We start from the raw sequence: 12,371 nt of genomic DNA on the forward strand, positions 1-12,371 counted from the left end.
ATGTTGATATATATATATTTATTTATATAAATTTGTAGAGACCTGTATGGTGGAGGGATTTGAAGTCAACTTTTAAATTGGAATTTTTCCCCAGACCACAGCCCTGGCAAATATATAATGTTAAGTAAGATTTTTTAGATAATTACCCTCATGAAGCCAGAATGATGATTTTCAAGATACATTTCAGTTGTTTTCTCCTAAGGAGGTGTCATCTTACTTTTGGTGATTCCTTTTCTAAACTCTCAAGACAGAAATGGCAACCACTATACAGTGAGCCCCCTGGGCTGCAATTCTGCCCCCTTCCTGGAGAGACCCATTGAGTGCTCACAGAGGCCATGGCTCAGTTACTAGGCCTGCATATTTGCATTCGTTGTTGACAACTGTCGGCTTTGACCTCCTTCTCCTCACAGCCTCTGTCTAAATGGGGTTGGTAATCTTCCCTCCCACCCACTCTCCCCTCTCCCTGGGGCCGCAATGCTGACTCCTGTTCTCTGTCACCTGTCAGAATCCATCCTCCTGTCACCAGCTTATATGGACAACTCAGCCTCCTCTCACGTGACCCTGGGCTGCTAAAAACAGCTCCACACCCACTCTGAACCAGGGCCTGAAACAATGTCCTCCACCGAAAGAAATCCAAAGGACACTTGAGCACACAATCCTTGGAATTATTTCAAGGAAAACACTTGCAGAAACCCATTCGGAGCCGCCTTTCCCTGGCAGTGCACACTGGACGGCCAGGAGATGAGCACATCTGTGAATTACAAGTCTTTTTCCAAAGAGCAGCAAACCATGGATAACCTAGAGAAGCAGCTCATCTGTCCCATCTGCCTAGAGATGTTCACGAAACCCGTGGTCATTCTCCCCTGTCAGCATAACCTGTGTAGGAAGTGTGCCAGTGATATTTTCCAGGTAGGTTTATTTGGAATTTGGGGAGTGGAAAAGACTCCTTTCTCTCTGAATCAAGTACTTAACATTGATCTCCTTTAGAAAACTTTATAAGGCTACATTCATTTTCAAGAACAACTAGTGTTACGGTGGTAGTTGTTGTTTTAAAATGATTTGCCTTGCGCTTTGTTGTTACCCTCCTCCTTACTCCCAAATATAGTTTTATTTCAATACCAAGAATCGTATTTGTTTAAAAAACAAACAACAACAACAAAAAAGAGGCCATTGAATCTGTTTCAAAGTTGTAAATGAAATACCATCTAAGACAATAACATAGGGATTTTGGTGTTTGGCTGTTACTTTTGATTCTGAAAGCCTTGGGTGGAAAAGCGCATCATGTTGAAAATGATGTATTGCAGTTTACTGTGGACAAATGCTGGCCCTTTGTTTCAGGACCATTTGCTGATAAGGCCCTGAGGGATTATTTTATGACCAAGCTGAAAGTGGAAGTCGATGTCGTTTGCAGTAGCAGAGAGTGAGAAAAAGTCTCAGAAAAGCTACCTGTGCCATTACTCAATCCCTCTTTTCTTGCTTGGCAAGAACAGGCCTCTAACCCCTACTTGCCCACAAGAGGAGGCACCACAGTGGCATCGGGAGGCCGATTCCGCTGCCCATCCTGTAGGCATGAAGTGGTCTTGGACAGACATGGGGTTTATGGACTTCAGAGGAATCTGTTGGTGGAAAATATCATTGACATTTACAAGCAGGAGTCCACCAGGTAACATTCTTCCATGTATTAAATCCATTTGAAGGTTGCTTTTGTTTTATTTGATTGCTTGCTTTAATTGGTTGCTAGACTGAGTGCTTATTTATCCATCACAGGCTAATTGTTTTATAAGAAAATGTTTTTCCAAGTCAGTCCTTCCCCAATGGGAGTGAGCATTACTCATGGGAAGAGGGTAGGGAGCTGGTGCCCAAGCTTTTGTATCAATTTAAGAATGAAATGACTCATTAACACTAATGAATTAATGCCATCATTCCAGATGGCAACATTGAAAGACACAAACACATCCTCCCCCTTAAAGCCTTGTATTACATACAATTTATACATTTTTAGATTTTAAAGTTCTGTTATAGCTCCAGTTCCTAAATAGCAGGAAAATTCTAGTACAAAAACTTAAAGAAAATCAACGGAAATGGCTCAGCCCCTATTTCAGACAACCTTGCCTTAATAGACAATAATAAAAACTAAATCCTTTAACATACTTAGTGACCATATGACTCTATTGGAAGTTACAAAGCAAGGCAAAGTCCTGGGTTTTAAGAGACTTAAAGTTTAGAGATATAGTAGAAAAAAAAAAAGATGAAGCCCAGGTTTATTCTTCCCTGTTCTCTTAATCGTATTTACAACACTAAATATGATTCATCTTTTGTGCATTCACTTGATTAATTGATATGCAGTAGATACATCCATTCATTAAAAAAAAAAGCTTCCTATTCATTGACCCACAATGTCTATAGAATTTATTTCCTAGAGACAATTCTGCAGGAGTTTATTCCTAGAAGGCATGGTATGAAGAGCTATTTTTTCAGTTGTACACAGGACAGTCCAGTCCACATAGCTTGATAGCAACATTGAGATCATCTAGAAATAATGATTCTTATTAGGGGACATGTATTTATGGAACATTTGCAGGATTCTAAGAGCTTGGCCCTCTCAGAAGGAAAGCTGGTCTATAAATCCAACATATAATTATTATCATTATCATGGCTATTAGTCCCTGCTTATGATTCAAAACTAAATTAGATAGTACCAGGATACAGATGGTATTTTAATTTCCCTGCTGCTAAAACAAATAATCATCCAATGGGCTGGCTAAACAGTGGAAATTTATTTGCTCAAGGTTTTAAGGCTAGGAGAAGTCCAAAATTGAGATATCAGTAAGGTGATGCTTTCTCTCTGAAGACTGTAGCATTCTTGGACTGGCTGCCAACAATCCTTGGTCCTTGGCTTTTCCATCACATGACAATACATATGGTGGCATCTTCTCTTTTCTTAGTTCTGTTGACTTCCAGATTTCAGCTGCTCCCTATGACTTCTCTCTCTGTGTCCAATTTCCTTTGCTTATAAGGATTTCAGCGAAAATGGTTAAGGCCCACCCTCATTCAGTTTGGGCACACCTTAACTAATAGCATCTTCAAAGTTCTTACCTACAAATAGGTTCATGCCCAAGGGACCAGGGTCTGGGGTCTGAACATACCTTTTGTGGAGGATGTGATTCTGTCCCCAAAGATAGAATAGGGGAAAAAAAAGAATTGCTGATGACATATTATAGAGATATGGAGATGGTTGTTTCCTTTGCATCCAGAGTCTCTCAAGAAGAAGGAACATATTGTTGTGTTTCTTGTGTTCTCTGAATCTGAGCACATTGTATTTTAGTACTTAAAAAAATGTAAATATGCACACTGCCTCTTAAGAAAATTAAGACAACGATTGATAATTAATTAATAAAGGAGTTTATATAGCAACCGTTTCAGTATCTAGTACAGTGCTTTGCTCAGAATAGCTGCTTCATAAGTGCCAGCTGATTAAGCAATACCACAAATATTCTTACAGGTTCTGTTTATGACAATAATTTTCTGTTTTGCAGTTTGCCACAACGAGAGCTTGAAATATGAAATAAAAACAGTAATCGTTAAGAAATCCAGAGATGAGAAGTTAAAATTTGCAGCATAAGTAAAACTACAGGAAATAGCCTTACTTTAACTGGGAAGTCCACTTGGTGTATCTGCCAAAAATAGTACCCAAGGAAAGGAAATCGCAAAAAACAGCGTACTAAATTTCCAACAAGGAAGCTTATAGCTGAGTGGACTAGTGGTGTTTTGGTGATTATCAGATTCTTCTTAAGCCACTGTTTCTTGAACTTGAAACTTGCCTTTGGGACATTTTTACTTAGTAGCAAAACCATATGTTGCCCAGAGGGTCATGGGCACATGTCCAGGGATAAACCCAGTTGTTCACTGGAGGCTGGCAGTCTTTTGAGACCAGACCCTGCAGGGTACATCAGGCATCCCTGGGATAATCTTGGGTGTGCAGAGTTGAGATGAGCCCAGCTCTCACTCACACTCACTGGGGAGTGGGGACAGGAAGGAAAGGGTGGTCTGTAATGGATGGCCCTGACCCCAGACAACCCTGTAAGAGTCTGGTCCACTCTGACCTCCTACAGAAAGGCTAGAAATGTAGGGCTGGACAAAACCTGGCCTTCTTATAAAAAATTTTCTACGGCACTGTACTAGCCCATTTGTATGTGTGTGTCAGGTGTGGGGAGGGGGCAGGATGGAGGAGGAAGGTGGAGAGAAGGAACTAATTTTTTAGTATTAATAATGACAATTAAATTTAATTAGAATATAATGATTAAAACTAATATTTGCTCTTCAGCATACTTGACACATGAATCACATGTAATTTCTTTAATTCTTGCAACAGTCCTCTGAGGCTATGATCATTATAATTATTACCCTACGAAGTGTTTTTAATGTTTTAATCAAAGAAATTCATATACTTATTTTTTTAAATTCATGTAGGACTGTAAGACTTCCAGTGAGAAAGTCAGTCCCTGCCCCACTCTCTTCTCACTCCAAAGTCTCATTCCCCAGGGTCAACCACTCTCAATTCTTTTAACTGTTTTTCTCCTCTGTGTCACCAATGACATCCTCATACTACTAGCACACTCCCATTTCTTGGTTTTTCAATTTTAGATGTTATCTATTGACTCTCTACCGTAGAAGATTAAGACTGAGTCCTCTCTTGTCTGGGACTTCCCTTTACCCTCCACTTGTGAATTCCCTTCACTCTCCCTTGTGTTGAATACCTTCTTTCCTGGATCCTTGTCTTCTTCTTTGTCAGTTTACTCTCTTGCTTTTGTGGAGCACATCCTCAAATCATCTCCTAAAATATGCAAAATGTCTTCCTATTTTCAGCCTTACTCACTTCAGAGTACCTTCAGAGTTTCACAGTCTGTCCAGGATTCCACAGCTCAAATCAGTTTGTTTCTTGTAGTCTTCTCTCTTATAATCATTTAGCAAAGCTAAACTGAAAAACTCAAGTATGTCACTTCTTCTAATGTCTAGCATTTGGTTGACATCTCTCATTTGCTGTCATCTTGATCAGTTTTGTTCCTTTTGATTTATACTTTTTTATTTCCTTACATGGAAGGGAAGATTTTAGAGGTGAAGAAGCCTTTGGCCAGGCAGCCACCAACTAGCCACTCCTGGTCTCTAGATAACCCCAGGGTGGGGTTCATTTATAAATTAACTATTCAGGATATTTTCTGGTCTCTGCATTTGCCATTCAGTACTACCAAGTGTCCTGGGGCTTTCCTGATATTTCCCATGCCTTCTCCAGATAGTAGCTTTATATTTGAGCCCAGGAAAACTGTGCACTCACCTGACAACTTCCCTTTCATTTTCTCACTCATTAATTCAATGGATATTTACTGAACACACACTATATGTGAGACACTGTTCTGGGCTCTGCCAATCAAGCTAAAAAAAGATCACAGACCATGGCCCCTGCACTCATGGAGCTCAAATTCAAGTGGAGAAAATAGACGAACCTGGGAGGGGGATAATTTTCTCAGTTTGGGAATTTACTTTTCTCAACTGGATTCCAAACATATGGCAGAAATCAAGTCAGGAGATCACAGACTTCATAGAAAACATACTGCTACAAAAACCAGGCAGAAATTCCTTTTGCAAAAATAAGATTCAGAAACCTTGAAATTGAAAGTCCACACAATTTTCTTACCAGACCCAGGGGTCTCTTAATAGCCTAAATCTAAGTTTTTGACTTCCACTGAACTCTCTACTCTTCTCTGAGTTTGGGGCCATAGCTGCATGATGCCAGACATCCATTCAATGTTTTATAGAATGTTCCTTGCTCACAACTCAGAGTAAGAAATACATTTTATAGTTATCCAGTGGCCATTTACTTTTAGAAAATGCTGGTCATGACTCCCTAACGTGATTTCATGTTCCATGATAACTTACAGCTTGCAGTTTTTTAAAAAAGGTGGATCTAGATAACAACTAAAAAACTGTGTGTTTGGGAATATATGAAAAGCTTTTGGATTTGCGTTAGAATTTTTCAAATTTTTGAAGCCTTGTTTTTTAGATAAGATATATCAGAATTCCAGGTTGTCGTATAAGTAGGCTATACCTACACCTCCTACCAAGCTCTTCCTGGGTGCCTAAAGCATTACAATTAGGCCTAATTTGTTCCTGTCCATAACACCCAAGTTACACTGATCATCAAGAGAATAGTCAGAGCACCTCCTACGTGTTACAAACTTCTAGACTACTGCAGGCAGTTATACTGCTATTAGGTTCTCCTTAACTGGCAGTGGGCTGTCACTCCCTCCTTCATGCTTTTAGATTCTTCATTGCTTGGTCATTGTCCTCACCAGTATATATAAACTCAATGCTCTATATCAACCTGTTGCAGCTCTGAAGAAGTTTTGTTTGGTATGTTTTCCTGTTGGAAATACTAAGATTTGGAATTATCTGTGAGATCCACGCTTCTAGGGCTCCACACTCTCCCAGAGTAGCACTTTGCACTTTTCTTATTGCCAGAGTGTTGAGTACAGTTTTCATATTTATTGAGCACATTTACTGAACCTTTAACCATCACCAGGTCCTCAGGACATTTTTACACTTAATCTTCCATGCAAATGGCAGGGGGAGATCCAAAAGAATTTACAAAGCACACACATGTTGGCATTTTTCCTCTTACCCACAGCTATTTCCAACCAGGGCCTAGATTTAATATTCAGATATTTATGTCCCCCTAAGCCACCCCCATTCTCACTCCTTTTGGTTGGAAGTGGGTTTGCTGAGGGGTTAGGATCCAGCTCTGCAAAACTGGTACCATCTGGAAAGTTACTTTATCAGTAACTTTCCTTTCTTTACCCATAATGGGGAAGTATCTCCTAGAGAAATTTGTGAGTGGGTAGAGATGTTGCTGGATCTGGTTCCCACTAGCTGGTAAGAGCCCTGTGTTAATTTTCAGGAATTTTACCAGCCAATCTGTTAAAAACTTCCCAGGCTTGACATTGGCCTTGGAGGGAATACTCAGACCTTGGAAATCCACCAATGCTGCCAGCCAGGGTTTCCACCCCCACACCTAGCTAGTTATTAAAAATCTACCAGTGCAACAAGGTGAAGCCTGTGGGGAAGTGGGCTTTGTGGGGGGGAGAGAAGTGAGGGTCTTCTGGAATAGAAGACTGGAGGCACAGGGGTAAGGTAGCTTTGCCATTCCAATTGTTCCCTCCACCCTGTCCCATGGGAGGTGACAGAGATTTCTCTGCCTACGTTTTCCCAGACCAGAAAAGAAGTCTGACCAGCCCATGTGTGAGGAGCACGAAGAGGAGCGCATCAATATCTACTGTCTCAACTGTGAAGTGCCCACCTGCTCCCTCTGCAAGGTCTTTGGGGCACATAAGGATTGCCAGGTGGCTCCCCTCACTCACGTATTCCAGAGGCAGAAGGTAACCAAGGCGCTGTATCCCCTTTCAAGAGGTGCCTTATGCTGGGTGGGTGCATTATGGGGGAGCTGTGAAGGATGCTGATCTGGGGGGCGCATGCCCCAGAGGGTGGTGGGCAAGGCCACAGAGGGAGAGGATGGAGACATTCAGGATAAGTAGCCAGGCAAAGGATCACTGGTTTTGTGTTACTAGAAGGTTGCTGAAGAATCTTTGCCCAGGCTCAAGCTGCTTAAGTGTTATTTGTAGGTCAGACTATAGATTTATAAAAGGATAACTTTTCTTCATTCACCAGTGAAGTGTCGCTCAAGTCCTTCCCCTACTCCTAGCGAGGGAGATTATGATGAATGACTTTTAAAGAACAACTTTAAAATATTTGCCTTGTGCTGCTGCTCAGCTCACCTAGGCCAGGTGTGCAAGGCCTCTCCTGAAGGCAGGGCCTGCCTCCTACACCCACAGTCCCACCTCAACCCCCTCATTCTGTCCAATTCAGCAATCTCTACTCTACCCCCACCACCCCCACACTCTGTTGCCAATCTGGTTTCAGGCAGGAGCAGATAGGAATTTATCTCTTTGATGCCAATAAGGGATGTTGTGTGCTCACATAGATGTAACCACAGAGAATCTGAAGGGCTCCATACATCAGCTTCTTTCTATTAGAATCGTGGACTCCACATTTGGTAAGTGTTCTAGTTTGCTAGCTGCAAGAATGCAATATACCAGAAATGGAATGGTTTTTTAAGAAGGGGAATTTAATAAGTTACAAGTTTACAGTTCTAAGACTGTGAAAATGTCTCAATTAAAGCAAGTCTATAGAAATGTCCAATCTAAGGCATCCAGGGAAAGATACCTTGATTCAAGAAGGCCAATGAAGTTCAGGGTTTCTCTCTCAAGTGGAAAGGCACATGGTGAACATGGGTAAAGGTTTCTCTCTCATCTGGAAAGGCACATGGAGGACACGGCATCATCTGCTATCTTCCTCACCAGACCTCATGAAGCTCCCCCAGGGGCATTCTCCTCATCTCCAAAGGTCATTGGCTGGTGGAGTCTGCTGCATAGCTCTCCATTCTGTTCTTTTCTGCTCTCTCAGAATCTGCAAAAGTCACTGGGTGGTGGACTCTGTGGTTCTCTCAGCCTCATAGCTCTGCTCGGCTCTGTTGTGGCTTTCTAGTTGTTCTCAAAAGGTCACTGACTGGTGGACTCTCTGCTTCGTCATTCTGCAGCATTCTGAAGCTTTCTCCAAAATATTTCTTCTTTTATAGAATTCCAGTCAACTAATTAAGACCCACTGGAATGGGTGGAGACAGTCTCTACCTAATCAAGTTTAGTACCCACATTTGATTGAGTTACATCTCCATGGAGATAATCTAATTAAAGTTTCCAACATACAGTACTGAATAGGGATTAGAAGAAATTACTGTTTTTACAAAATGGGATTAGGATTAAAACATGACTTTTCTAGGGTACTTAAATCCTTTCAAATCAGCACAGTAAGCATAGTTTACTGTGAGCATCTGAGTTGGAATCCAATTGGAAGCCAAACTCTAGAACAACACCAGTTACAACTAATAACTACTACCCTAAAGAAGCAGGATTTAGCAAGATATCCATAACATTTATTTAGTTTTCAATTCTCTTATGATTTATTTCCCCGTTTCCCCCAAATCATAGTATGCTAGAAGTTAATGGTACATGTTTTTAGGCTAATTTCCTGGGAGCCCTGAAGCCTCATGGATGTGGCAGGACAGAGAGGACAGACTAGAGGGATCCCACTCCAAATGCTGTTCAGCCTAAGTAGCTTCACTTTTACTTATTGGGATTCTGGGTTAGCTTCTATTTGAAGAAATAGTTCTATAATGTGAAAATTTTTTACAACCGTGGATTTAGTCCAATCTTCTCACTTTAAATATGAGAAAATTAGGTTCTGAATTGATTACATTACTTGCCCAACATCATAAAGAAATTAAGGGTAGATTTGAACCAAGCTTCTTGTGGTTCCCCTGAGTTCTCATTCAGTGCTCAGGGTTGCTCCATCAGCCAACTTTGGGAAACCACTCAGTAGGAACAATGAAATCCCTTCTCAAGTCAAAAGAGGAAAAGAATTTCAAAATTTGATTTCTCCTTTAGAACCAGTTAAATGTTACAGTTTAAAGTTTGTAATGACTTAGTTTTATATATTCATTGTAGGCTCTGTACATAATAGGCTCAAGTAAGTATATGGGTAAATAAGTATAAATGAATGGGTATTTACTATATATACACTGGCTAAGTACTGAGCTATACTAGGCAAGTAATTCATTTTTGGTCCCTAAAATTACACATTGGACACCATTCAATTTATAAACAGTTCCTGCAGTTCTTTAGTTTGCATATGCTGTTCTCTAGCTATGGCCTATAATTCATCATCTGTAGTGGTTTTAGCAGGGTCACATTCTCCCTGGAGAATTTGATGAAACCTCTTCATTTATACACATAGTACTCAAGTTGCATACAGTATTATGAGGCCACAGGCCTCAGAAGCCGCCTTTTTACTCCTTAGGGATTGTGTAGAACCTTACTTAAGAACAAGTGAGGACAATACTACCACTAAGCCATCATCAGCGGTAACTAAAGTCCCTTAAGACTTGTATCCCTCTTGTCTGTTCATTAGTCTGAACTCAGTGATGGCATTGCCGTCCTTGTGGGAAGCAACGATAGAGTCCAGGGAGCAATCAGCCAGCTGGAGGACACCTGTAAAACTATTGAGGTAAGTCAAGTGACTCCAAGGACGTCTGAACCAAGCCTGCAACTCCTGGGGGTTTGATGCTTTCTCAACAACATTCTAGAAACCCCTAGCATTTCATTCCTTCCTTGTAGAATGGCCTCCTTTCAGATTCGTCTCTGAAATTGTCACCTCCTGGCACAGAAAGAGAAGTTACCACATGAGTCCACACGCAGATTTTACCACCATTGCTAGAGTTTATATTGCCTGCGCTGGTCTTTCCTGGTCAACTCACTTTGGAAGATTAGCTGTAAGAAAAATCAGTTTCTAGTAGTGAAAAAGAGTGTTGTCCATGCTTATATCAAAATGTCTTTGTGGAAATCCAAACAGTCTTAAGAAATGCTTTAGAAGGCCCTTGCAGGTTAGAAAATGTAAGCTGTGTGTCTGGCACTGCAGAGGGCCAGCAGGAGGGTTCATCCTGCCTGTCTATGTTTAAAGGATGGTTCAGGTGCTAGGAACTCATTGAGACCTGAGTTTAAATTGGTTCATCTCCCTTTCCCCTTTGCCACCCCGGGGCCTGTAATATATAGGTACTCAATAAGAACTCATTGAATCAATGGATGAATGGCAGGCTGTTAGTTCTTATTTTATAAGAAATAATGGGAATCCACTTTTTAAAAAAGTCAAATGTAAACAGTATAATTGCTGAAGGTAAAGTGCTGATACCTAAAGAGATTTAGCTATGTAGCAAGTGGCTTTGCAAGAATTGAAGTTTCACTGACTAGTTATAGCTATGCCACAGAGTGGTCAGGTGCCAGACCTCCTAGGTCTGACGCCAGGTCTCTGGTTCTGTAACTTAGAGCAGTGTATTCATATCCACCCGTTCTAAGGAGCAAAGTTTTTTTGTGTGTGTTTGTTTGTTTGTTTAAGTTGGGCCTCAGGTAAGAGGGTTCAGGTAGGGCACAACTCGGTACATGATGCATTGTCCTCATTGCTGTGTGCAAAGCCCCTTCTTGTTAGCTGTTTATTTCCTCCTATCCCATTGCCTATCCCTGTTCTCCTTCCTATAGATAACACTTCTACATGTTGGCTGTTTTGTCTGTCTACAGTCTTATAAAATGTATATTTTTATTTTATATGCATGGATTTAAATTTTGCAAATGTTATTGTGTTGTATTTCTCATTGTTTCTTACTATTTTTTTAACCAAACATGTTTATAAGATCTGTTCATATTGCCACACATTTATCTACTCCATTCTTTTCAATTTCTCAGTTTTCTCCTCTGTAAAAATAGGATTATTATGGTACCCACTGTATACAATTCCTGTGAGGACTTAAATAAACACATGCAAAATGCTTATCACAGTACCTGGCATGTGATAAGTGCCCAATAAATACTAGCTAGTCTTATTATTTTATTATGAAACAGGCAAATGTTATTTAAAAAGCCAAAGACCAGTTCCTCGATGATGGCCTCAAGCCATAAGCATTTCTTTTTAGATTTACATGTTCTTAAAGTATAATGATTCTCCACATTCCTACTCCTGAAAAGACCCATGATAAATCTGGGATCCATGTAGAGAAGGAAAGTTTTTCCCTTGGTGACGAGTCCAAAGAGATTCAAAATGGATGATATAAACTTTTTTTCTCTTTACTTATTTCCAGTAAAGGCCCAATACAATTTAATCATCAAGCCACCAGTTAGTACCTCAGAGTGTACCACGGGGAATCCCATGTGTATAAATAGGAGCGTGCTGCTCGTGGGCCAGTGAGGCGATCTCTGTGTGTCTCTGGCCAGGCCTTTATCTGAGCCCTCTATTGGGCTCTTTCCATGTGGGAGGGAGAAGCTGGGACACATAAACAAGAGAAGCCACTGGCTCATGTTTGGGCTCTGACGAGCAAGCAGCAGAGGAGACTGGGAGGGCGAGGAAGATGCAACAGGTTTTCTTAAAGGGGGTAGGTCATAGACGCAATAGGAAGCAGCTGTTGTTTTTCTTTACTGAGAACAAGACAAGAAGAAACAGGTTTGAACTTAATTCAGCAGAAAGGATTTAGTGCCACTATCAGGAAGAACTTCCTGGATTGCTACTCCTGTTATTCCTGATAATAACATTGATCAAGCCTGACATACTTCTGTCAAGATTTTCACAATTACTGGCAGGGGGTAACAAAACAGCTAACATATTAGAAGTGTATCCTGCAGGGCTTCAGGGAGACACCTGGGTTTGAGTCCAGGTGTCTTAAA

General features: G+C 40.8%; 1 protein-coding gene across 3 annotated transcripts in view; it reads left to right on the forward strand.

Moving 5' to 3' along the window:
• The first annotated feature begins 584 nt into the window (after positions 1-584).
• Positions 585-12,371, forward strand: part of TRIM55 (tripartite motif containing 55) — a 42,312-nt gene continuing 30,525 nt past the window's right edge. For all 3 annotated transcript variants that reach the window (XM_077166902.1, XM_077166901.1, XM_077166903.1), the window contains exons 1-4: positions 585-909; positions 1,491-1,663; positions 7,265-7,430; positions 10,075-10,170. In XM_077166902.1, coding sequence (XP_077023017.1) covers positions 742-909; positions 1,491-1,663; positions 7,265-7,430; positions 10,075-10,170 — 603 coding nt within the window. In that variant the 5' untranslated portion in view covers positions 585-741. The remainder of the gene's footprint in view (positions 910-1,490; positions 1,664-7,264; positions 7,431-10,074; positions 10,171-12,371) is intronic.

Source organism: Tamandua tetradactyla, chromosome 6, assembly GCF_023851605.1.
Source record: "Tamandua tetradactyla isolate mTamTet1 chromosome 6, mTamTet1.pri, whole genome shotgun sequence".
Lineage (NCBI taxonomy): Eukaryota > Metazoa > Chordata > Mammalia > Pilosa > Myrmecophagidae > Tamandua > Tamandua tetradactyla.